The sequence below is a fragment of the Marmota monax genome, unplaced genomic scaffold (assembly GCF_021218885.2).
Source record: "Marmota monax isolate L192 unplaced genomic scaffold, Marmota_monax_Labrador192_F-V1.1 WCK01_AAM20220418_F8-fsc00211, whole genome shotgun sequence".
NCBI classification, from domain to species: domain Eukaryota; kingdom Metazoa; phylum Chordata; class Mammalia; order Rodentia; family Sciuridae; genus Marmota; species Marmota monax.
In genome coordinates, this window is record NW_026694080.1 from 615,870 (window position 1) to 636,744 (window position 20,875).

The 20,875-nt window shown below is 56.7% G+C and overlaps 1 protein-coding gene across 1 annotated transcript; it reads left to right on the forward strand.

Annotated features, from left to right (window-relative positions):
* The first annotated feature begins 882 nt into the window (after positions 1–882).
* Tulp1 (TUB like protein 1) lies at positions 883–12,853 on the forward strand. The gene is made up of 15 exons (XM_058585560.1): positions 883–929; positions 1,028–1,079; positions 1,359–1,521; positions 1,679–1,816; positions 2,412–2,558; positions 3,633–3,725; positions 3,801–3,920; positions 4,234–4,349; positions 6,976–6,981; positions 7,075–7,245; positions 7,359–7,471; positions 8,405–8,519; positions 8,594–8,692; positions 10,623–10,794; positions 12,290–12,853. Exons 1-15 carry the CDS (start codon positions 883–885, stop codon positions 12,421–12,423), a joined length of 1,686 nt encoding a protein of 561 aa, XP_058441543.1. The 3' UTR covers positions 12,424–12,853.
* The last annotated feature ends 8,022 nt before the right edge of the window (positions 12,854–20,875 follow it).

Consider the following 20,875-nt stretch of genomic DNA (forward strand, 5'->3'; position numbering starts at 1 on the left):
TTTCCTGGTCGATTTTTTTTTTTTAATATATGCTTTAAAAAATAAAAAGCTTTATTTTGTTTATTTATTTTTATGTGGTGCTGAGGATCGAACCCAGGGCTTGGCACTCCAGGCAAATACTGCACCACTGAGCCACAACCCCAGCTCCCCCCCTTTTAATTAGTCTTCAGAAAATCTCTGGGACCTTTGATTGGGCCCCTCCTCAGCTTTCTCAGCACTTAGCCAAACCTCTCCCACGACATTAATCTCACCAATATTATCCCTGGACTCCAACTCTTTAAGAAAGACATGTCCCCTATCAGAAAAAAAAAAAATAGGTTTACACCCCAACATAGGCACAATCATACACATGCTTCTGGAAATCATATATTAAATACTTGCAAATCTTTGTTCTTATTTTTAAATTTTTTTTTAGTTGTAGATGGACACAATACCTTTATTTTATTTATTTATTTTTATGTGGTGCTGAGGATCCAACCCAGGGCCTCGCACGTGTTAGGTGAGCGCCCTCCCACTGAGCCCCAGCCCCAGCCCTTGTTCTTGTTTTTTTATGAGAAATAAAGATAAACACAGGATCTGGTCCAATATTGTCCTGGTTGGCCGAATTGATCACTGACAAATTACAAATCGGCCCCTTGAACCCAAAGCTCCTGAGTGGGGGGCACCTAGGTTTTTAGGCTGCTGGGGTCTCAGAAAACGAGGGAGCTCGGCCTCTCCGGCCTCTGGGCTCGGTGGCCGGGACCGGTGGGAGGGGGCCTGGTGGCCGGAGCCCCTCCCACAGGGCTGCAGCGTGAGGTGGGGTGAAGCTGAGCCGAGATTAGCGGGTGGCAGGGGAGGTGCCGGCGGCCGGGCGCCCAGAGCGGGGTGCGGAGGCCGAGCGCCATGCCGCTGCAGGACGACACCCTCCGAGAGGTGTGGGCCTCGGACAGGTGGGAGCCCCGCAGCCCGCGCTGACCCCGGGGCCAGGTGGAGGGGCGGCGGTGGGAGGAAAGGGACAGTGACGGTCCGATCCCTTTGCCACCCTCAGCGGGCATGAGGAGGACGGCCCAAGCCCCCAGGTGCAGCGGCGCGCCAAGCAGGTATGTCGCCCCCCCCAGGAAGGGGACCGAGGGAAGCCCCGTCGAGGTAAACCGAGCAGGCGGGGCGGTGGGGGGCCGCCCTCCGCCGTCTGTGGGGGTCCCAATCTGGAGTTTCGGGGCGGGGGGGGAGCGGAGAGCTCTGCGGAGTAGGCGGCGTCGGGGAGGCGCGGGGCCGTGGCCCTGGAAGTGGCCTTGGGGCCTAGACCGCAGTCCCTCGGCACCCCAGGAAGGGGCTGCAGTCCCCTCGGGATAATCCGCGGTTATTTCTGGCGGCTCAAGGGATTAGCGGGTGATGGGCAGCCCCGGAGCCCCCCTTTCCCTCCTCGCCGCCTCTTGACCCCCGTTGCACAGAGATCGGCCCCCGGACCCAAGTTAAGGAAGAAGAAGCCCGAGACCCCCGAGTCCCCCGGCGCCCCGGGCTCCAAGCCGCGGAGGCTGGCAGGTGGGCGGGGCCGAGACGCGCTGGGGAGGCGAGGGGTGGGGGGACAGGGGACCCGGAGACCAGAGGCAGCGGGGAAGCTGCCGCAGGTGGGAATGGCATCCGGGAGCCCGCGCTGGACACCCAGCGCCTCGACTCTGAGCCCCGTGTCTCGGCCCAGCTGGGCGGAGGCAGAGGCCACGGGAGGAGGCCACCCCGGAGCCCACGGTCTACGCCAAGTTCCTCAGGGACCCCGAGGCCAAGAAGCGCGATCCCCGGGAAACTTTCCTGGTAGCCCGGGCCCCAAAGTCCGAGGACGGTGAGAGGACTGGAGGGGAGGGTTGGTGAGGGAGGGTTGGTGAGGGGAGGGGCTGGGCGGGAGCACCCCAGAAGACAAGTGAAAACCGCCTTCTGTGCTCTGGCTTTGACTTGGAGCCCGTGAGGTGCTAAGCACCCACCTCCGGAGGTTGATTCTCTTATTATTTTCCCCATTTTACAGACAGGGAAACTGAGACCCGCAGAGGTTAAGAGTTTCGCCTTAAGCAACAGCTAGGAGCCAGAAGTAGCCCAAATGGCACTGACTGGGGGTTCAGGAAGAGTGGGACAAGGACAAAGAGGAGGACCCAGTGAGAGGGGAGTGGAGAAAGGGAAATGGGAAGACAGAGAGGAAGGGAAGGGAGTCAGGAAGGGCTTGCAGTTAGAAGGGCTTGTTTCCCAGAAGAGCATCCTGCAGCCAAAGCCCACCCTCCCGACCTGAAAACCTGGGGATTTGGAGGCCCCCCTCATTCTTCCAGGAAGGTGCCAGCGCGCCTCCTGTCCCGGACCTCAAGGTGCCCATTCACCCCTTCCCAGCAATCTGGGAAGGGGGGCACACCCCAGCCCCAGCCCCCATTATGAGGAAGTTCTATCTACAGATGAGGAAGAGGAGGATGAAGAGGAAGACCAGGAGGAGGAGGAGGAAGAAGGAAAGAAAGAGAGGACCCCTCTGTCTGCTAAGAAACCCCCAAAGAAGGCTTCTGCAGACAGGAAGGAAAGGAGGTCCAAGGCCCAGGGCCCAAGGGGTGGGTACTGAGTTGTGGACAGAGGCAAGCAAATGTGGGCTAGCCTGAGGGCTGGGGCTCACCTGCATGCAGGCTGAACCTCAAATGTGACTAGAAGCTTCACAGGAGGGTTCTTCCTCAGAGTTTCTTCCCCCACAGTCCTTAAGGATATAGATCATTATGTGCTCCCACACACACACCCCTACCCTGGCCCCTGCCCAGGATACTCATTAAAAAAATAAATTGTAGTTGTAGATGGACACAATACCTTTATATTATTTGCTTATTTTTATGTGGTGCTGAGGCTCCAACCCAGTGCCTCACACATGCTAAGTAAGCTCTCTACCTCTGAGGCACAGCCCCAGCCCTGTTTTTTTTTCTCTTAACTCAATGTGAATGAGGGTTGTAATGTTTTATAAAAGTATCAAAGTGATAGCAGTAAAAAGAAATCAATGACCTAGACACCTTAGCACATGCATGTGAATCTAGTGGCTCCGAGGTTGAGGCAGGAGGATCGTGAGTTCAAAGCCAGCCTCAGCAACATAGCAAGGCCCTAAGCAACTCAGTGAGACCCTGTCTCTAAATAAAATACAAAAAAGGGCTGAGGATGTGGCTCAGTGGTTGAGTGCCCCGGAGTTCCATCCCCCAATGCCCCCCCCCAAAAAAAATCAATCAATAAATGCTGCCATGGCTTCCTGGCCTGGGTGCCTCAGCCTGAAGGTGCCTGGAGTCTGACCCACATGGGATCGGGCAGTTAGAACAGTAAGAACCCTGGATCTCTGGGGAGAATCAGAGGACTAGGGATTCCGGCCTGAGCTGGTTTCCTGGAGAAGGTGGGACAGCAGGATTCAGGAGCTCAGGTAAAGGGCCTGGTGTGTGTGTGTGTGTGTGTGTGTGTGTGTACATGCTTTAATCTATTCATGTGGTAACTTGTTAGGCTCCTAGTTTTTGCTTCTTTGAACTGGGGGGTTGGGGACATAGACTAGCAGAAGGCTGCAGGCCCCCGTCAGGCCTCAGGAACTGGAGGAAGGAAGAGGAAAGTTCTTCAGCCCCGTGAAGCACCTTCTTTTCCTAGCCCCCATCTTCCATTTCCAGGGGACCTTGGAAGCCCTGACGCCCCTCATAAACCTCTTCGCATTAAGAAGGAAGCTGGGGAGGGGACCAGGATCAGAAAGACAAAGAAGAAAGGTGAGCCCACCCAAGGAGGTGCAGGGGATTGTGATGTGGTGGGGGTTGTGACCCTTTAGCCTGCTCACTGTGCAGGGTCTGAAGAGGCTGACAAGGACCCCTCAGAGAGTCCAGCCAGAGTGAGGAAGAAGAACCCAGCCGCCATGTTTCTAGTTGGGGGAGATGGCCCAGCGGAGAAAGCTTTGAAGAAGAAAGGTGGGTAGCAGTGGCCTCTGGTGCCATGACATCTTGAGGCGGTCCCAGAGGTGGGCAGCTGGTAACATTTATGTCATGTGTTACAGCACAGGTGACAAGTGTGGGTTTGAGAGTCAGAAAATTTAGGGTGCTTCTTGATCACCCACTTTGAGAGCTGTGTGGTCCCAGGCAAGTGTCTCAGGCTTTCTGAGGCTCTGATAATAACATGGGGTGGACCTTCTTGTTGTGGGGAGGGTCCAAGTGAGCCCCAGGGTGTTGGAAGGCCTCAGACAACTAGGGTAAGGAGTTCACAGCCATTTTCCCTCATGCCCAGGGCTGCCCAAAGGCCCAGCAGAGGAGGGCAAGGAGGAAGAAGAGGAGGAAGAGGTGGCAACTGCAGTACCCAAGAACAGCAATCAGAAGGGCAAAGCCAAAGGAAGAGGCAAGAAGGTTAGAGCCCAGCGAGGGAGGGCCAAGGACCCTTCAGGGAGGAGTGGCAGGTCCTGGACTTGGGGCCCTAGAGCGTGGAGCCTTGTGGGTTGGGGTCTTGGGTCCACTCGGAGTTAGAATCTTGTCCCCCACCTTGGGACAGGATACAAGGACAAAGGACATCAGGCTTCTAAGAACAGGGGAGGCATTTGTGGGGTCACCAGGCTAGGACTGGTCACCCAAAGGCTTTATGTCATCTGGTGACTGAGGCCTCCCCTTTGCCAACACACAGAGATGTCTCCATAGGGCCTTGTGAAGAGACACACATTTTTCAGTTCAAAGAAGGTGAGCACACAGGCAGAGGGACACATCAGTACACACCTTCGGGCACGTGGAGCAGCTGACAGTCAACTGGCTGTACCAGTTATTTCCACCCTGTTGCTCTGAGTTCCCTCCCCAGGACCTCCCACCATCTAAACAATCCAGCAACTAAAGAGTTAACGCCTGGTTATCCTGGGCCTCCAAGCTTCTCCTCCAAGCTTACCAGGGACTGGGCATTCTCCACAGGCAGAACAGGTTGTTAAATACTTTGGATATTGCCCCTGCCCACAAACAGAACTCAGGTACCAATACATTTCAGCTGGAGTGAAGAGGAGAGGGAGGTTTAACAACAGCAAAAAAAAAAAAAAAAAAAAAGTGATGAAAGATGAAAGTCTTTGAGGAACAGGTTTACACAAGTGGAGAGAGCATGGCAAGGGTATGGCCCCGGTCTTAGCTTTGTGGGTTTATTAGTTTGTGCGGGAGTGGTCAGGTCTTGTGGGACTGATTCACATTAACCAAGATGGCCAGATGCTGATGTATAAACTGAAAGGCCAATTTATTATCTCCCAGGGGCAGTATAATTGCAGAATAGCCTTCAATGCAGTAGGCCCTTGAAATTCACAGCTGTGGAAGTATTTGAATAAGTTCTGGCTTTCTCCACATCACATACCAAACATAGTCTTGTGTTTCCCGAGTTTCTTCTGAAGCAGGATGGAGTGGAGAGTCGAAGGTTGTTTGCCCTCTGGCTAAGGGCCCACTGTTCCACCACACTCACCTCACACAGGGCAAAACTGCCCTCACTAGAAATGGCCAGCCATGGCACACCCGGGCTTCTGAGTGGGTTACGCAGAGCATTTAATCCTCAAGTGCACACACCATGGTGGTAGTCTGTTTTCTCCCTGATGTTCCATCAAGTTAGGCTTAGAATCTTGGATCCCCTCCGATAGAACATGAAGACAAAGGGCACCAGGTCTGTGAGAACAGAAGTGACCATTATGGGGCCACCAGCCCACCCTAGGACCTTATGTAACTGAATGTTATTGGGAGTTTTCCCAAGAGCAAAGTGAGCATATTCACACATTCATGTATTAGCTAGGTATTGCCATGTAACAAATTTCCCCAAAACTTTGTGTCTTCAAACAAGAAATATTTATTTTCTATGCAGTCTCTGGGAGTTAGAAATATGGGAGGGGGTTGGCAGGGCAGTTCTGGCACAGGGTCTGGCATAAGGTTGCAGTCAAGGTGTCCGCAGGAGCTGTGGTCCTCCAGAGCTGGCCTGGAAGTGGACAGTGTACTTCCACAATGATTCACTGCCGTGGTGTTGGGTGGAGGCCTCTGTTCCTCTCCACTTGAGCTCTCCCTGGTGCTGCTATTTTCATGATATGGCAGTCGACTTCTCCCAGAGCCCAACAAAAAAAGGCAGGCAGAGGCCAAAATATCTTATGTGACCCAGCTTGCAGGTGACTCGCCTTCACTTCTGCCATACTTTATTGGTCACAAAGATCAACCCTAAAAAAAAAAAAAAAAAAAAAAAAGACCAACTGACACACTGTGGGAGGAGACTAAAGAAGAATATAAATACTAGGAGGCAGGAATCACTGGGGCCATCTGGGAAGTGGGCTACTAGATCCACTGAGTGTTTGCTCTATGCTACCAATAATGGCAGCCGCTAACCCATGGACAGTGCTGCCACCACGGGGAGGACACAGCCGTGCTTCCATTCAGCCTCAGTTCACCCCTCTGATGCAGTGTCCTCACGAGGGAAGATCTGTCTAAAGTCTCTGATAACCAGGCTTGATGGTGCACACCTGTAATCCCAGCTCTTCAGGAGGCCGAAGGCAGGAGGATTGCAAGTTCAAACCCAGCCTCAGCAATTGAGTGAGGCCCTAAGCAACTTAATGAGACCCTGTCTCAAAATAAAAGTTTTAAAAAGGGGGTTGGGGATGTGGCCCAGTGGTTAGGCACCCATGGGTCCAATCAATCCCCAGTAACAAAATGATAATAATAATAGTAATAATAAATATATATCCCAGATCCTTTGTGGTTCATGAGGGCGCTGACTGGAATTTCACCCCACCGTGTTCCCTGTTACACAGTTAATGTGAAAAAAGGAAAGGGGACGATCAACAGGACAGGCGTTTGGTGGTGACCCAGGATTTGAACCCACCACGCTGTCCAGCTCCAGGGGCTGGGCTCTGAGCCACAAGCTAAGTCAGATAACAAGGAAGCACGAAGCCCCGGCGCCGCGGTGCGCGGGGCTCAGGGACCGGGCGGTGGGTCCTGGCCCTGGTCCCGCTGCTCCATCTGGACTCTTCTCCCCGCACAGAAAGCGGTGAGTGGTCCCGCCCGCCCTGCCCGCGTCCCAGCGCCCGGGACCTGCTGAGGGGGCGCTGGCCCGGGGCTGAGCCACCCTCTGCCCACCCAGAAGGAGGAGCGGGCGCCGTCCCCACCGCTGCAGGTGGACGATCCCCAGACCTTCGTGCTGCGGCCCGCGCCCCAGGGCCGGACGGTGCGCTGCCGGCTGACCCGGGACAAGAGGGGCATGGACAAGGGCATGTACCCTTCCTACTTCCTGCACCTGGACGCCGACAGGAAGGTGGGCAGGAGGGAGAGCTGGCCGAGGGAGGGTCGGGGCCGGGATCGGATGGGCCTTCTCGCTGTCCCCAGGCGCCCTGTCCTCCCTTCATCCTCTGCCCTCACCCCTCCCAGGTGTTCCTCTTGGCTGGCAGGAAACGCAAGCGGAGCAAGACCGCCAATTACCTCATCTCCAGCGACCCTACCAACCTGTCCAGAGGAGGGGAGAATTTCATTGGGAAACTGAGGTGGGTTGGCTTCCTGGGGCTGGGGCGGTCAGGTCACTAGGGGGCCGTAGGCAGTCGTCTCCGACCCACTGTGGCTAGCAGTGGCCCCATGGTTCAGGGCGTTTGGGGTGAGCCCCAGGCACTCCTTTTTCTAGTGAGTCCCCAGGTGACGTCCACACCCCTGCTCCTCGCTTGGAGCAGGGCATTGGCTCCAGGAGGGCAGGGACCACCCTGTCCTGTTAGTGGCTGAATGTCCAGCACCTGGTCTACAGTAGCCACTCAACCAGCATCCCTGGGTGAAGGAAAGCGCACAAAGGCCTTAAGCTGCTCATCCACCCTGGCCACAAATGTGGAGGGGGGCACTGGGAAGTGAGGCCTTGTTGCTTGTTTATGCATTTCACAAAAACTTACATAAGGCCTAGGAACGCAGCAGGCATAACCTAAGCAACTTCCAGATATTAAGTCATTTCATCCTTTTATCAACAAAAGGAGGGGAGATATTCATTCATTTATTTATTTTTTTTGTGTGTGTGTGGTACTGGGGATTGAACTAAGGGGCACTTTACTATTGAGCCACATTCACAGCCCTTTTAAAAATTTTGGCACAGGCTCTCCTCCCACCTCAGCCTCCTGAGTGGCTGGGATCATAGCTGTGGGCCTCTGCACCCAGCCAGGGAAATATGGTCGTGATGTCCATTTTCTAGATGGAAAAGTTGATGCTTGGAGAGGTTAAGTTGTCTGCCTAAGGTCACACAGCCAGTGTAAAAGAGGAAGCTGGGATTTGAATACTGCTCAGTCTTCCTATAGATTCAGCTATAGGAAGAGAGGGAGACCTGGGGTAGGGTCATGAATTTCTCAGTCCTAAAAAAAGCCACCTTGCTCTCCAAACTTGAAGGCTGTGGGGCAGGATGTGGAATGCCTCCAGCCTGGCCTCCAGGTCCACCTTGCTTGCAGGTCCAACCTCCTAGGGAACCGCTTCACCGTCTTTGACAACGGGCAGAACCCACAGCGGGGAGGAAGCAGCACTGACCTGGGGAGCCTTCGCCAGGAGTTGGCAGCTGTGATCTATGTGAGAACTCCTCCTGTCCCCTGCCAGGCTCCTCCTCGTGCAGGGGGCCGGCCTAATGGGCATCTCCCTCCCAGGAAACCAACGTGTTGGGCTTCCGAGGTCCCCGGCGCATGACGGTCATCATTCCTGGCATGAATACAGAAAACGAGAGGGTCCCCATCCGACCCCGAAATGTGAGCCCAGCATCCCCTGGCCCCTGGCCCTGGAAGGTCTTGTTCCCTATGTGGCCCCCTCTGGGGAAACAGGGAGGAAGGGACCCAGCACCCAATCTGCTGACACACACACCAACCTCTGCACAAACTCCTTCTGCAACTGTGAAATGAATCCAGGTTCTTTGTAATTGAATTCACTGACAGGACCACACAGAGTTTTCCAAAGTGTTATCAAATCGTCCACTCATATTCACAGAGTTGACAGATAGCATGGAGCATGGAGCAGTGGCATGGAGCATTCTAGGTACCTGGAAGGCATCCGTGGACAAAACAAAGAAGTGCCCCTGGAAGCTGGCATTGTGGTGGAAGGAAGCAGCCACTAGACGATAACTGAGATAAATGAGCATGATAGTGGAAAAAAGGGAGATAGCAAGTGTGGGTGTTAAGTTTTCAATATCAAATATGATTGTTGGAGAGGGCCTCATTAAGATGAGATCTAAGCACTCTGGAAGGTGAAGGAGCAAGTCAGCAGATATCTGGGGGAAGGGCATCTAAAGAGCCAGTGCAAAGGCCCTGAGGCACAGGGTGCCTGCTTTGAGGAGTGGCTAGCTGGCTGGAGTGACCTGAGGTCAGAGGTGAGGATGAGGGCAGAGAGGGCCTACAGGGAGATAGGTGCCTAACTGGTTTTTTGCTGAGAGAAGTAGGAAGCCATGGAAGGGTTTTGAGCAAAGGCATGACATGGCATATTTTTAAAAGCAGAGATTGTTTTGTGTGGGCCTGGGGGGAGAGGTGTCCTGGAGATTGCCAATTCTGGGCTCTGCTCCTGAGCTCTACAAATTGGTGAGTCCAGGATTTCAGAGTGATTGGCTTGTACCATACTCACAGGATACTGATGTCACTTTACTCATTTACAATGAAAAGTAATACCCCTGTCAGCTGATCCCTCCACATCCTCTCCTGCTACAGAGCCAGGCCATAGCCAGGCCAGGCTGAGCTGTGGGGCACAAGCCGTGAGAGGCTCCATCTTGAGGTTTTCAGCGCATGGGTCCCACAGCTGCCCCTCTGTGCCTGGGGTCAACACACACATCTAGTTTGGGCTTGGTAAAAACCAAATGTGCAGTTTACTCATCCTGCAATCATTTATTAAACGCATGCTCTGTGCCGGGTACCAGAGATCCAAATGCAACACAGTGGTTTGACTACTCAGTAAATAATCTATTTATTTAAAACAACACTCTGTGCTCTAACACTCCAAGTGCTGTTAACCTACTGAATCCTCACAAGAGGCCTCTGGGAAAGAGAGTGAGGCACCCTGTTCCAACAACAGGGTGTCCAGGTCTGTCTGTTTCAGTGCTGTAGAGGGAGCATAAGAGCAAGAAGCCACAGGGACTCAGGGATGAGGTGCTTAAATTCCATGTGGGGTTCGGAAGTCTTCTTGTAAGAGATGATCTTGAACCCCGAATAGGTGACAAGGACACTGGGAAAGGACCATCTCACAAGCACTGTCCTACAGAGGCTGCTCCTTCCTTTCAGAAACTCTCCTCCAAGGACATTCTTTTTGGCCACTGTCTACCTGTCCATCTTACCAAGCTCAACTGTGCTCTCCTGGAAGGTTCTAGAACATTCGGTTTATCCCCGTAATGGATGGCAGCCTGTGGCCATCTCCGAGGACCCTCAGGCACCAATGGCACACAGCCCCTGGGTGCCAGGGGCCCTTTTCCAGTCTCCAGCCCTCTACTTGGGCACCCCCTTAGACATACCCCATTCTCACGGATGTGCACCCTGGCCACTAGGACCCTGCCGGTGCCAAGCATGCTCTAAAACGCCCTGATTGGACATCAATGGCCAGCCTGCACACCTGTGGCTTGCCAGGGTCAGCACCAAGCTATCTCGGCCAGCTCTAACCATCCTCTCCTTGTCTGCTCTCCCCTACCTCACCCCTGGCTCCCAGGCCAGTGATGGGCTGCTGATACGCTGGCAGAACAAGACCCTGGAGAGTCTCATCGAGCTGCACAACAAGCCACCTGTCTGGAATGAAGACAGTGGCTCTTACACACTCAACTTTCAAGGCCGGGTCACTCAGGCCTCGGTCAAGAACTTCCAGATCATCCATTCTGATGACCGTAAGTATCTGCAGGCCAGGTCAGGTTGTTCCCCAGCATCCCTAGGACCAGGACCCCCGCCCAGGCCTCTCCCTCTACATATTAGCCTGGCTCTCACTCTCAAGCCTGTAGCTGAAATATCCAGCATGGTCACTCTCCTCCACGGGCAGTCACGTTGCACTCCCAGGAACCTCAGATGTTGCACGCAGCTGTCTTGAGGTTTACTGTTCCAAGTTCTTGTTCAAGCATTGACCAGAACTCTGGGGTAGGTTCTGGGACATTCTGGGTAAGACTGTGTTGAACGGAGCGTTGAGCTGCTGGAGTTTGAAAACCACCAAGAGCCCAACCCCTTTGTGGTCAAAGAGAGGGCTGAGGCTCAGAGAGGGCAGCCCTTTTCCCAGTCTCTCAGTTATTCCAGGCAATTAAACTGGCCCTCAAAATTTATTTCACCAAAATGACACAGTGCTTTCTATGTGCCAGACACTGTTCTTGGGATTTTGCAGATATTGCATCATTATATCCTTTCAACCCCATGAGGAAGGTACTATTATTATCTATATTTGGCAGATGAGAATACTATGGCACAGAGAAGTTAAGTAACTTGCCCAAGTTCAAACAGCTAGTAAGAGGTAGACCTGGGATTAGAACCTTCACAGTCTGTCTCCAGTGCCCATGCTCTTAACCCTCTTCAAGATGGTTGCCTTTTTGGAGCAGGGAATATTAAACCAACATTTCTTAGTGCCCACTGTATGTCTTAATTGAGGTCAAAAGATAACAATTAAGTGAAAATGGCCCTGTTGCAAGCTTGGGGGAAAAGACCCCACTAGGGTGAGGAAGTTTAGGGATAGGACAGTGTCTCCCAAAGGACTCCAGGTTCACAGGGTTAGGCCAACACTAAGCAACTCCCCATCCCCCACTGCATCCTGGGGATGTGCCCAGTGTCACCTGTCCCCTGGCCTTGGGACTGCTTTCCAGATCACATTTCTGGTGAAGCCTGGTCTGCCACCAGACCAGGGTTTGGGAGTATTTTTAGCAACTTCCTGTCCCTATGGATGCTGGGGGAGGTGTTGAGACTGGGGCTGGGAACAGGGATCACAAGGGGAGAGTGGGTGAGGGGGAGCACTGGTTAAGGAAGGGAGCCTGGGGTAGAACATGGGACTTGGGGGACCAAGGATATGAAGAAGAAATAGGGTCTAAAGACAACAGAGGAATTGGGAAGGAAGGGTTCTGGGCTTGGTTAAGGTTGACAGGGTCGTCCTGCTCTTGATTAAGTGCCTCCTTCAGCATGGCTCTGGGCCACAGCAGATAAGGCAGGGCCCCTGTCCCTGGGGGCTTACAGTGACAGAGGGTAAAGTACAAGTGGTGCTGGTTGGATGAGATATGGAGAGATGGGTGGAGGTTGGTTGAGGATTGGCGCTCCAAAGGGAAAGAGACTTCTCCCTATGTTAAGAGCATTGTCTGCCAGGATAGGGGTCCAAGGAGGTCTGGGACCGCCCCCACCGTCTTGTATCCACAGCGGACTATATCGTGCTGCAATTCGGACGCGTGGCAGAGGACGCCTTCACCCTAGACTACCGGTACCCGCTGTGCGCCCTACAGGCCTTCGCCATCGCCCTCTCCAGTTTCGACGGGAAGCTGGCCTGCGAATGACCCCAGCAGCCCTTCAGGGCTCGCCTGCGTGGGAGAAAGGATTCAGTGGAAGGTGGCACGGTCCCTCCACCACAACCCCCACGAAAGGCCCCTCCCCTATCGGGGATTGACCCCTCACTGCCTTTCGGTGACCTCGGTCCGCTCCCCAGCCTGGCACTGGCCGAAGCGGGCGGAGCTCAGCCGGCGGCTGGGATGGAGATGAAGAACATCTGGAGTTGGAGCCGCACATCTGGTCGCGGAGCTCGCCTGCGCTGCTTCACCCCCCTCCTCCCCGCGCCCCAGTCACTTCCTGTCCGGGAGCAGTAGTCAGTGTTGTTTTAACCCCCTCTGGGACCAAGCTAGGGCTCTGAGGAGCTGGGGCGGGTTCGGAGGAGGGGGCAGTGGCGGGTAACGAGGGTCAGGTACCCACATCTCCAATAAAGTCGCGTGCCAGGCCAAGCGCATTGGTGGTTCTTCGGCGCGCGCGGAGAGTCGGGGGCGGGAGGGTCCGCAGCGCGGGAGAGGTCCGGAGGGCGGGCTGAAAGCCTCTTCCCCGCCCAGCTCCCGCCTCAGCCCCGGGCGCTCCCGAGTCCCCTGCTCCCCGCCGTCGCGGGTCCTACCGAAACTCGGAGGGCGCGCAGTGTCGAGATGCCCCCCGCGGGGGGCCCCCAGGAGCGGGCCGAGAGGGAGGGCCCCGGCGGTCCGGGAAGAGGGAGAAAGGGAGAAATTCGAGAAACAAGCCACTCGGGGAGAACCAGACAAACCGGGTCCCGGCAGGGCGGGCGCAGTCGCCAGGGCGGAGCCCGGTCTGGGGCCCCGGGAGTGGGGGGCGGGTTCTCGGGCGGGAGGGGGCGCCCGCCTCGGCGGCTCAGGACTCGGGTGGAGGGGTGGGGAGTCCCGAGGCCCGTGCGCTCCGGCTCCGCTGAACTCCTCGTGACGCGGCACCCCAGGCCCCGGACACCGACGGGAGCCCAGCCTCGGAGGCGGGAGCTCCGCCCTCGGCACCGCCCCAGGCCGGAGCCCCAAATTCCGGCGGGGTACTGGGGAAGGGTGAGGCTGGTGTGCGGTGGGAGGTTGGGGGCGCCGCGCCGCCGGGCGAGGAGCAGGGCGCCCAGGCGCGGGAGGCCAGAGCGGCCCCGGGTCCCGCGGGCGCCGAGTGGACAGCGCGAGCGCAGGCGGGCGGCTCCACGCGGGCCCGCCCCTCGCGGCCTGTGCCCGCCCCCTGCGCGCCCCGCCCCCTCCTTCCCGCAGCCCCCACCCCCGCCCGGCTCCTCAACACAAACTTTCCGTCCCGCTCGCTCCCTCCTCCACGCCCGGCGCCTCCCGCTTCGGCCCGGCTCATTCCGTACATTCCGGCTAGCCCCCTCCCCACGACCCCCCTTCCCCGACCCCCCTCGCGGCTCCGCGGGCCCGGTGGAGCTGCCCGGCCGGAGCGCCCCCCCGAGCTCGGACCAGGTAAGCCCGGCAGACGCCGGGAGGAGGCCTTGCTTGGGAGAGGTGGTTGGTTGGTTGGTTCTGAATCGGGGGAAACGCTCAAGAGGGGCAGGGTCCCGAGCTATTGTCCACCCTGAGCTGGAGCCCCGGATCTGGGTGCCGGGAAGTTTAGAGGGAAGGGGGAGAAAATCTCTCCGGGAAGCCCCGCCCACCTACCCCCCCCCCCGCGACCGGGACGAGTCGGTCCGCGGAGTAGGGAAGCCGGGAGACTGTGTCCCCCGTGCCTTCGCCTGTCGGTCGGTTCGCGCTTCGGGTGTCCGCACCGGCACCTGAGACCGAACGGTTTGGAGGGCCTGCCACCCGGGACTTGTACCCGGGGCGCCCAGTCCCGGGCCCCGCCGCCCTTTGGACTCCCGGCCCGCGCTCTCCAGGAGCCCGCCGGGCCCCAGCTCCAGGCAGGCCTTGGGCCGGGCCTCCCGGCGCCCGGGCGGGTTCTTGCGCGCGGTGCCTGCGGCTGCACTGGATTGTGGAGGGTGTCAGGGAGCCAAGCTGTGCGCCCCGCCTGTGTGCCCCTCAAAAGGCAGGGGCTCAAGTTCGCTGCAGTTCTGCTGCCCGCGTCAGGATGGAAGTCGGAGTTCCAGCTCTGAGCTCGGAGGGGTGGGATTTGGGGCCTTCGCGGCACTTCTTCAGGGCCCTTCTTTAGACAGTAGAGTATTGGAGGGCGGCTGGTGCACCCTTTCCCACCGGGTCCCCTCATTGTGTTATGCCCTATTCCTGCCTGGGGAAAGGGAGGACTGGCGTGCTGGTCTGGGAAGGAAGGGTCTGTTTTCCAGCCCAACCAGGCTCTGGGGCAGTATCATTGAGACCCCACTCTGTCACCTTTCCCACTCTGTCCTGGTTCAGAGCTGAGATTCAGGGAAGGGGGCATGAGGCCCTGGGCGAGGGCTTCCTCTTTCTGTCTTCCCTCTCTCCAGGTAGGGGCAGAACCAGGTCAGGCCTGGACTTGTAGTCCAGCACAGAGGAGGGGGATGGGGGCTGCATACAGCTCAGAGGGTCTAGTGCTGGTGGTGGCTCTGTGTATCAGGGTCTCCTGAGGCCTAATTCTGTGAATACATGTTCCATCCCAGAGTTGGGTGCCAGGACATCTCCTTGACCAGGATGCTGCGTGCAACCTGGGGCCGGGAGGGAAAGCAGAATTCCTAAGAGGTTGGAAGCTTGGGGGGATTTCAGACTCCTATAGCCCCTTCCCAAGACCCTCTCCTCTAGAGGTACCCCCAAAGTACCTGGTTTTGTGCTCTTCTGGGTTCCTGCTCACCCTGTGGGCAGGGGATAGACCGATGTGTGTATCTTCCCAGATTGGTTATCTATCTGGTGAGGGTCACTTCAGGGTCCCTGTATCCCCACTCCTTCTGGAGTGGCTAGGAACCTATAAGCATCTCAGGCTCTTGCTCCCGCCCCCATCTCCCAGGAGGTAACAGTAATTAATGCTAATTAGCACATATGTGCTGGGACATGGCTGAGCAGAATGGTCAATGGTTGGCAGGAGAGAGCTTTGAGTGTGTGTGCCTGTGTGTTGACATATGTGCCCCTGAGCATGCATGCCCTAAGCCCCATGCTGGCCCTCACAGGTTTGCAGACCCTAATATACACTGCTGGTTGGAGACAAACTAAATCAAGACGAGGTAGCTCAACAGAGGAGGTCAAGAAATTAGGGATCTGGTCCCAGGTGAACCTTTCACTAACTGTGTCAAGTTGAAGTCTTTTGGGTCTCAGTTTCCCTGCTTGGAATAAATGACTTTCTCGGGTGTCTTTTCTTGGAGCCCTCCCAGAGTCTCTGTATCCCTCCTTTACCTTCCTTCTCCTCCCATCAGTGAGCTTGAACCAGGTGGGTTCAAGACAGTTGTGTGGGTTCTCCCAAATGGTGCAGCGAAGAAGGCAAGACAGACAGGGCGGGAGGCGGTGAGGAGTAGCTACACCAGGTAGACATGGCTGAAAACTTTGCCTGCAGCAGGTGTCAAGGGACAGGGAGGCCCAGTAGAGTTGGGGAAACTTGTCGTCTGGAGTAGGGTATAGCAGGGCTAGATGAAATGGGGTGTTCAGAGACCACCTGGATGGCTGCCCCTCTGTTCCACTCCCAGAGCCCTCTGGGGGCCCACTAGGGCTCACTGTGGAAGAGGCTGGAACAGGAGCTGCCTGTCCTACCCACCTCCTTGCTCAGGGTACAGTGGAGCAGAAAGGGAGTTCATAGTGAGAAGGAAGCTGGTGGTGCCAGCTGGGGAGCTTTGAGGGTCTGAATGCTGCCGTCCTCTGTGGAGGTGCCCAGGAGGTTCCCGGCCTCTTTTTCCCACACAGGGCAGCAGAAGCGGTGGGGTGTAAAAGGTGGCCTTCAGGATCTAGGTCTCCGAGGACCTCTGGGCAGCCCTGAGGACATGGCAAGAGCCACCCAAGAGCCTCTCTAGTTAGAGCTGGGAGGTCAGCAGGTCACACTCAGCATTGTCCCCACGGCCTTTCCCTGGAGATCTGCTTCAGGAGTGGCTGCTGCCCAACTGGAGAGGGCCCTGCTCCTTCCCTTGGACCCACAGGGGGCTGGAGGCTAGGGCCCGTTGAGAATTCCATCCTCCTGCAAAACCTCAGCCCTTGGGGTTTCCTAGAGTGCTGATTGCTTCCTGTACTCCCTGCCAGGCTCGATTGGACAGGAAGTGATACGGGGAAAACAGTGCAACTGTGTGTGATGCTGGGTGTGCGAGAGAGGCCGGGAGTGTGACACTGTGTGGATGAGACCGTGTGTCGGATGAATGTGTGTGGGAGAGGCCTGTGCTCCAAAGTTCCTGGGAGGTTGGAAATGTATGTGAGAGAAACTTTCTGTTACTTTGTGAAATTCATGCATGTGAGAGCCACTGTGACATTTTCTCTGTGTGACTGGCAATATAAGTCCCTGGGAGAATCTGCAAATCTTCACTGCATGCTTATGTGGGAAGCTGTATGGGTGACGTTCCCTGTGTGTGTGGCCATCACACTGGAGTCTGTGAGGGAAACTGCTTGGCCATCTGTGTGTGTGCCTGAGGAGGGTGTGCACAAATGTGAGGCTGCATGTGTCAGAGGCAGAACCAGTGACATCCTGGGTGACAGAGGATGCTGCAGCGTGACCAGTTCTGATGTTGTATGTTGTGAAACAGCATGAGATGGCCTCAGGTGTGACTGGATAGGACACTAGGTATGAATAAAAGGATAGGACCCACTGTGGCCATGCTATGTGACAAGGGCACAGTGGTCACATCTGAGGTGTACTGTGGCGAGGATCTGAGTGTGAACACCGTGCACAGGGGAAACAGCGATTGCCACTCCGAGTGCGCATGTCTGTGTGAAAGAAACTGTGGGGTGTGACTGAGACCGGCTCTGTGGGTGGTCAGTATCTGAGCTGGTGTGGGTGATGTCCTCAGGGCTGTGCCAGACAGGGCGTGGGATCCTGTGGGTGATGCTTGTGGGGACCTGAGACCCCAATGCATGTGGCATCTATGTGGAAGACCATGAAAAAGATACTGTTCAAAACCATAAGAAGAAATGTCCTTGGTGCCACTCAATTGTGCACATAAAAATAGTTTCAATGGTAAAACTTATGTTTTATGTATATTTTGTCAGAATACAAATTTTAAAAAGGAAGGGGAGAGGCGCAGGTGACAGGGAATGAGCAGGACAATGGCAGTAAACAGAGCATGTATGAGAGAGGAAGAGCACAGAGGAAGAGCACAGAGGAAGCTCAGTGGGTGACCCAGGGCACCAGGGGCCCAAGATGCAGCCCACTGTTAATTGAGAACCAAGGGGTCCCCACTGATACCTGGGACTCCCTCCTTGGGTATGGGACCAGATGAGGGAAGGACAGTCTCAAAGAGCCGGAGAAGGTCCAGAACTGGTCCCTTCTCTGCAGGAGACTTGAAAACTCTCTCCAGCCCGCCTCCTACACTGACAACCTATGGATGAGCTTTGGAGAAGGGAGCCTGGGGGTACTATCCACCCCACACTGGTCCCAAGAAAACCCCCACCCCAAGTGGTTGGAGGAGGAGGGGTAGAGGCTTGATTCCCAAATTGGAAGCACATTAATGATCTGGGGGAGAGGGGCGGAGGCCCCCATCTCCTCCTAGTGGGCTCTGCAAATTGCTTCCTCCTGTAAAAATCCCGGATCCTGCTCCAGGGAAGAGGGTCCTCCCTCTGCAGCCTGGCAGGGTGTGGCCACTTGGCAGGGTCCTTCAAGGGTCCTTGAGCTGGAGGTGGGGGATGCAAACACCATCCTTACCCCCTCCCCCCAGCACAGTCTGGTCCTAACCAGAGCGTGGCCACTTCTAGGGTGGGAGTCTTGGCAGCTGGAGAACAGCTGGCCCACTGTGGGGCGGGTAGGTGGGGGTAGGAGGAAAGGCCAAGGGCTGGGGAAGCTCTCCAGGTCCCCCCCCCCCCTTGCCTTCCCATGCTCAACCCTGCTGCTCAGCCAAGCCCAGGGTGAGGACAGGGGGCTCACGCACTTCACCGATCCTCCCACACTTGAATGGAGGGCCGGGGTCTGGGGAGACAGGCTGCCCTGTGGACTGGTGCAGGGTGGCAGGGAGGCGGGGTAGGTGTGCTCCTGCCAGTCTGCCTTTCCCACCAGGGTACAGTTCTGAAACAGCTTGTGCTTCTGCCTGGCCCGCCCTCCCCCTGGTGGAGGAGCTGTATAGGGCCCGGTGGGCTAGGGACAGGGACAGGGCTGGGGCCTCTGCAGCAGCTCAGCTCTGGCTGCATCCCTGGAGCTGTCCAGCCAGTTCTTCCAGCAGGTCTGGCCTCAGGGTGGGGAGTGGGCAGTAAGGTGCCCCTTATCTGCTCCAGGGCCCCAAAGCCTGCTCACCTAGCCTCCTAGCCCCTGTGCTTGCCACCACCACCCAGAGCCACCTTCTGACCCCGGAAGGCTGAGGGCCTGGGAAAGGCAAAGCAGGTGGGGCTGGTCAGGCAGGGTGAGGCTGAGTAGCCCACCTGAGGGCTGCGGCCTGAGCTGGAGGTGGAGGGCTGAGCCCTGGGACGGGACGGGCGGGATGGCCTGGATGTGGCTGATTCCACTGTGGCCTTCCCCGTCACTCCTTCTCTTTTGGTCTGCCCTGACCTCTGGGTATCTCTGTCTTTGTCCCTGTCTTTCTCTGCACCCCCGCCCCACCCATGCCTGTCTTATCTGGGTTTATTGGCTTTTCCCCTCCTGTCCCCTTTACTCCCTCTGCTGCATGCCCCCTCCCTGGGTCTTGGTCTCTGTGTGGTGTGACCACTCTTTTTACTCTTCTCCCCCCACCCCAGCTTTTTCCATCTGTCTGTGGCTCTGGCACCCCGTCTCCTCTGGCTCTCTCTCTGGGACTCTTGTCTGTCTGTCCTACCCTGTCCCCTCTGCTCTCAGGCTCCACTCCCAGCCTTCACTGGGTCTCCTGCCCCTCTTGCTGGCACAGCCCAGCAAGGTGGTTTGCCCCGGGGGCTGCGTCCCTCCCAACCCCTGCCTGCCCTCCTGCCCTAGTCAGCCCTCTCTGGATTTCACACAGGAGCCTGTAGCCACTTCTGTCACCAGGCCAGTCCCAGTGGGGCAGGGGCCAGGGGGTGGGCACCTGTGAGTCGCTGTCCTTGCCGCAAACACAGGGTAGTAATTCTGGGAGACAGCAGCCAGGTGGCTCCTCACGCTGACCCTTCCTGCATGATGAAGTCGCTGGAGACCTCACCAGCCCCCAGCAGCTGCCCGCTGTGATTGTCCACTTGCGCACCTCCTCCTGGGGTAGGAACACAGCAGCAGATCTGCTCACTGGTGCTGCTGGGCAGAGGTCTGTTTTGGGGGTGCCACCTGCAGGCCCCTGTGTGGGCACCTCTGCCCCCAGGGGCTTTCCTGGAAGGTCAGTCCTGCGGGTGCCTAAGAGCCAGCATGAGGGACCGGGGTCCCCATTCTCTCCTTGACTCGTCCTTTGGGCCCCCACTGTGCCCCTCCCCCTCCCCAGCTGCCTTAGTCCTGCCACCAGGGGCCACTGCCCTGCCCCCAGTCTGTCCCAGCTCCAGGCAGGCGGTCGCTGCTCTGTTCGCCATATTTGGCCACAGTGCTCCCGAGGGGGCGGGGCGGGGCTGACATCACCCGGGAGGGGAGGGGGGGCACCTCCTGGACAAGGGAGGCCGCAAGCTGCTGCAGAAGTCTGGGGCTGCCAGGGCCCCCATGCACTGGGTCCCATGCTGCTCTGAGGGAGGCCTGGGGAAGGGGTTGAGGACTTCCCCAGGAGGGTGGAAGCCAAGGAACCCCTCTTTCCCTCCCTCTAAGAGCCAATTTGGGGAGAGGCCCAGCTTCCCAACAGCTTCAACATGAGAGTCCCTGGCCCCTCAGCATCCCTCCCCCACCAGACAGCACCCCTTTGTCCCCTCATTCCTATCTAAGCATTGATCTTGAGGCTGGGGGGTCTGCATACTGATTCCTGGCGTGAGGGACAGGCTGGGGATGGGGGAATCTGGCCCTTCTGACTCTGGCTACCCACTGGCCCTGCAAACAATTTCCTAGTGGTCTTGCAGGCCTCACACGAAGGCATACACAGCAGTGTGTGGCGGCGGAGCCGGGGGTGTCTTGAAGTTGCTCCAGCTGCTTGGACTGAGGGGATCCCCTGGCCTGGACCCACTGAGCAGACTCAAGGCAGCTGCTGTGAGAGCTGGGCGTGCTTGGTTAAAAGACTCCAGCCAAATACCCTGGGCTCAGAACCAGCTCTAGCACTTACTTGCTGTGTTTCCTTGAGCCAGTTGTTGAACCTCTCTGTCCTTGGCTTTCTTATCTGTAAAGTAGGAATAATGATGTCTTTTCAGTAGGATTATGATGAGGATTAAATGAGTCAACGTGTGTAAAATTCCAGAGCCATGCCTGGCACATGGCAGGTGCTGTTATTAGTAGTAAAATTAAGTCTAAATTCAATGTCTGCCTGATACTCAGATAACCCCATTCCACTAGTGACCCCCTTAGGCTTCTCAGAGCAAACAGGTTGCTCCACAGGGAGAAAGCCCCCATACCCCCACC

Bases quoted from the DNA above. Each gene is read 5' to 3' on its own strand.
- Tulp1 (XM_058585560.1), top strand. From the start codon at position 883: ATGCCGCTGCAGGACGACACCCTCCGAGAGGTGTGGGCCTCGGACAG. The intron at 1,817-2,411 runs GTGAGAGGACTG...TTCTATCTACAG, and splicing joins GGCCCCAAAGTCCGAGGACG to ATGAGGAAGAGGAGGATGAA. The intron at 7,472-8,404 runs GTGGGTTGGCTT...CCTTGCTTGCAG, and splicing joins AATTTCATTGGGAAACTGAG to GTCCAACCTCCTAGGGAACC.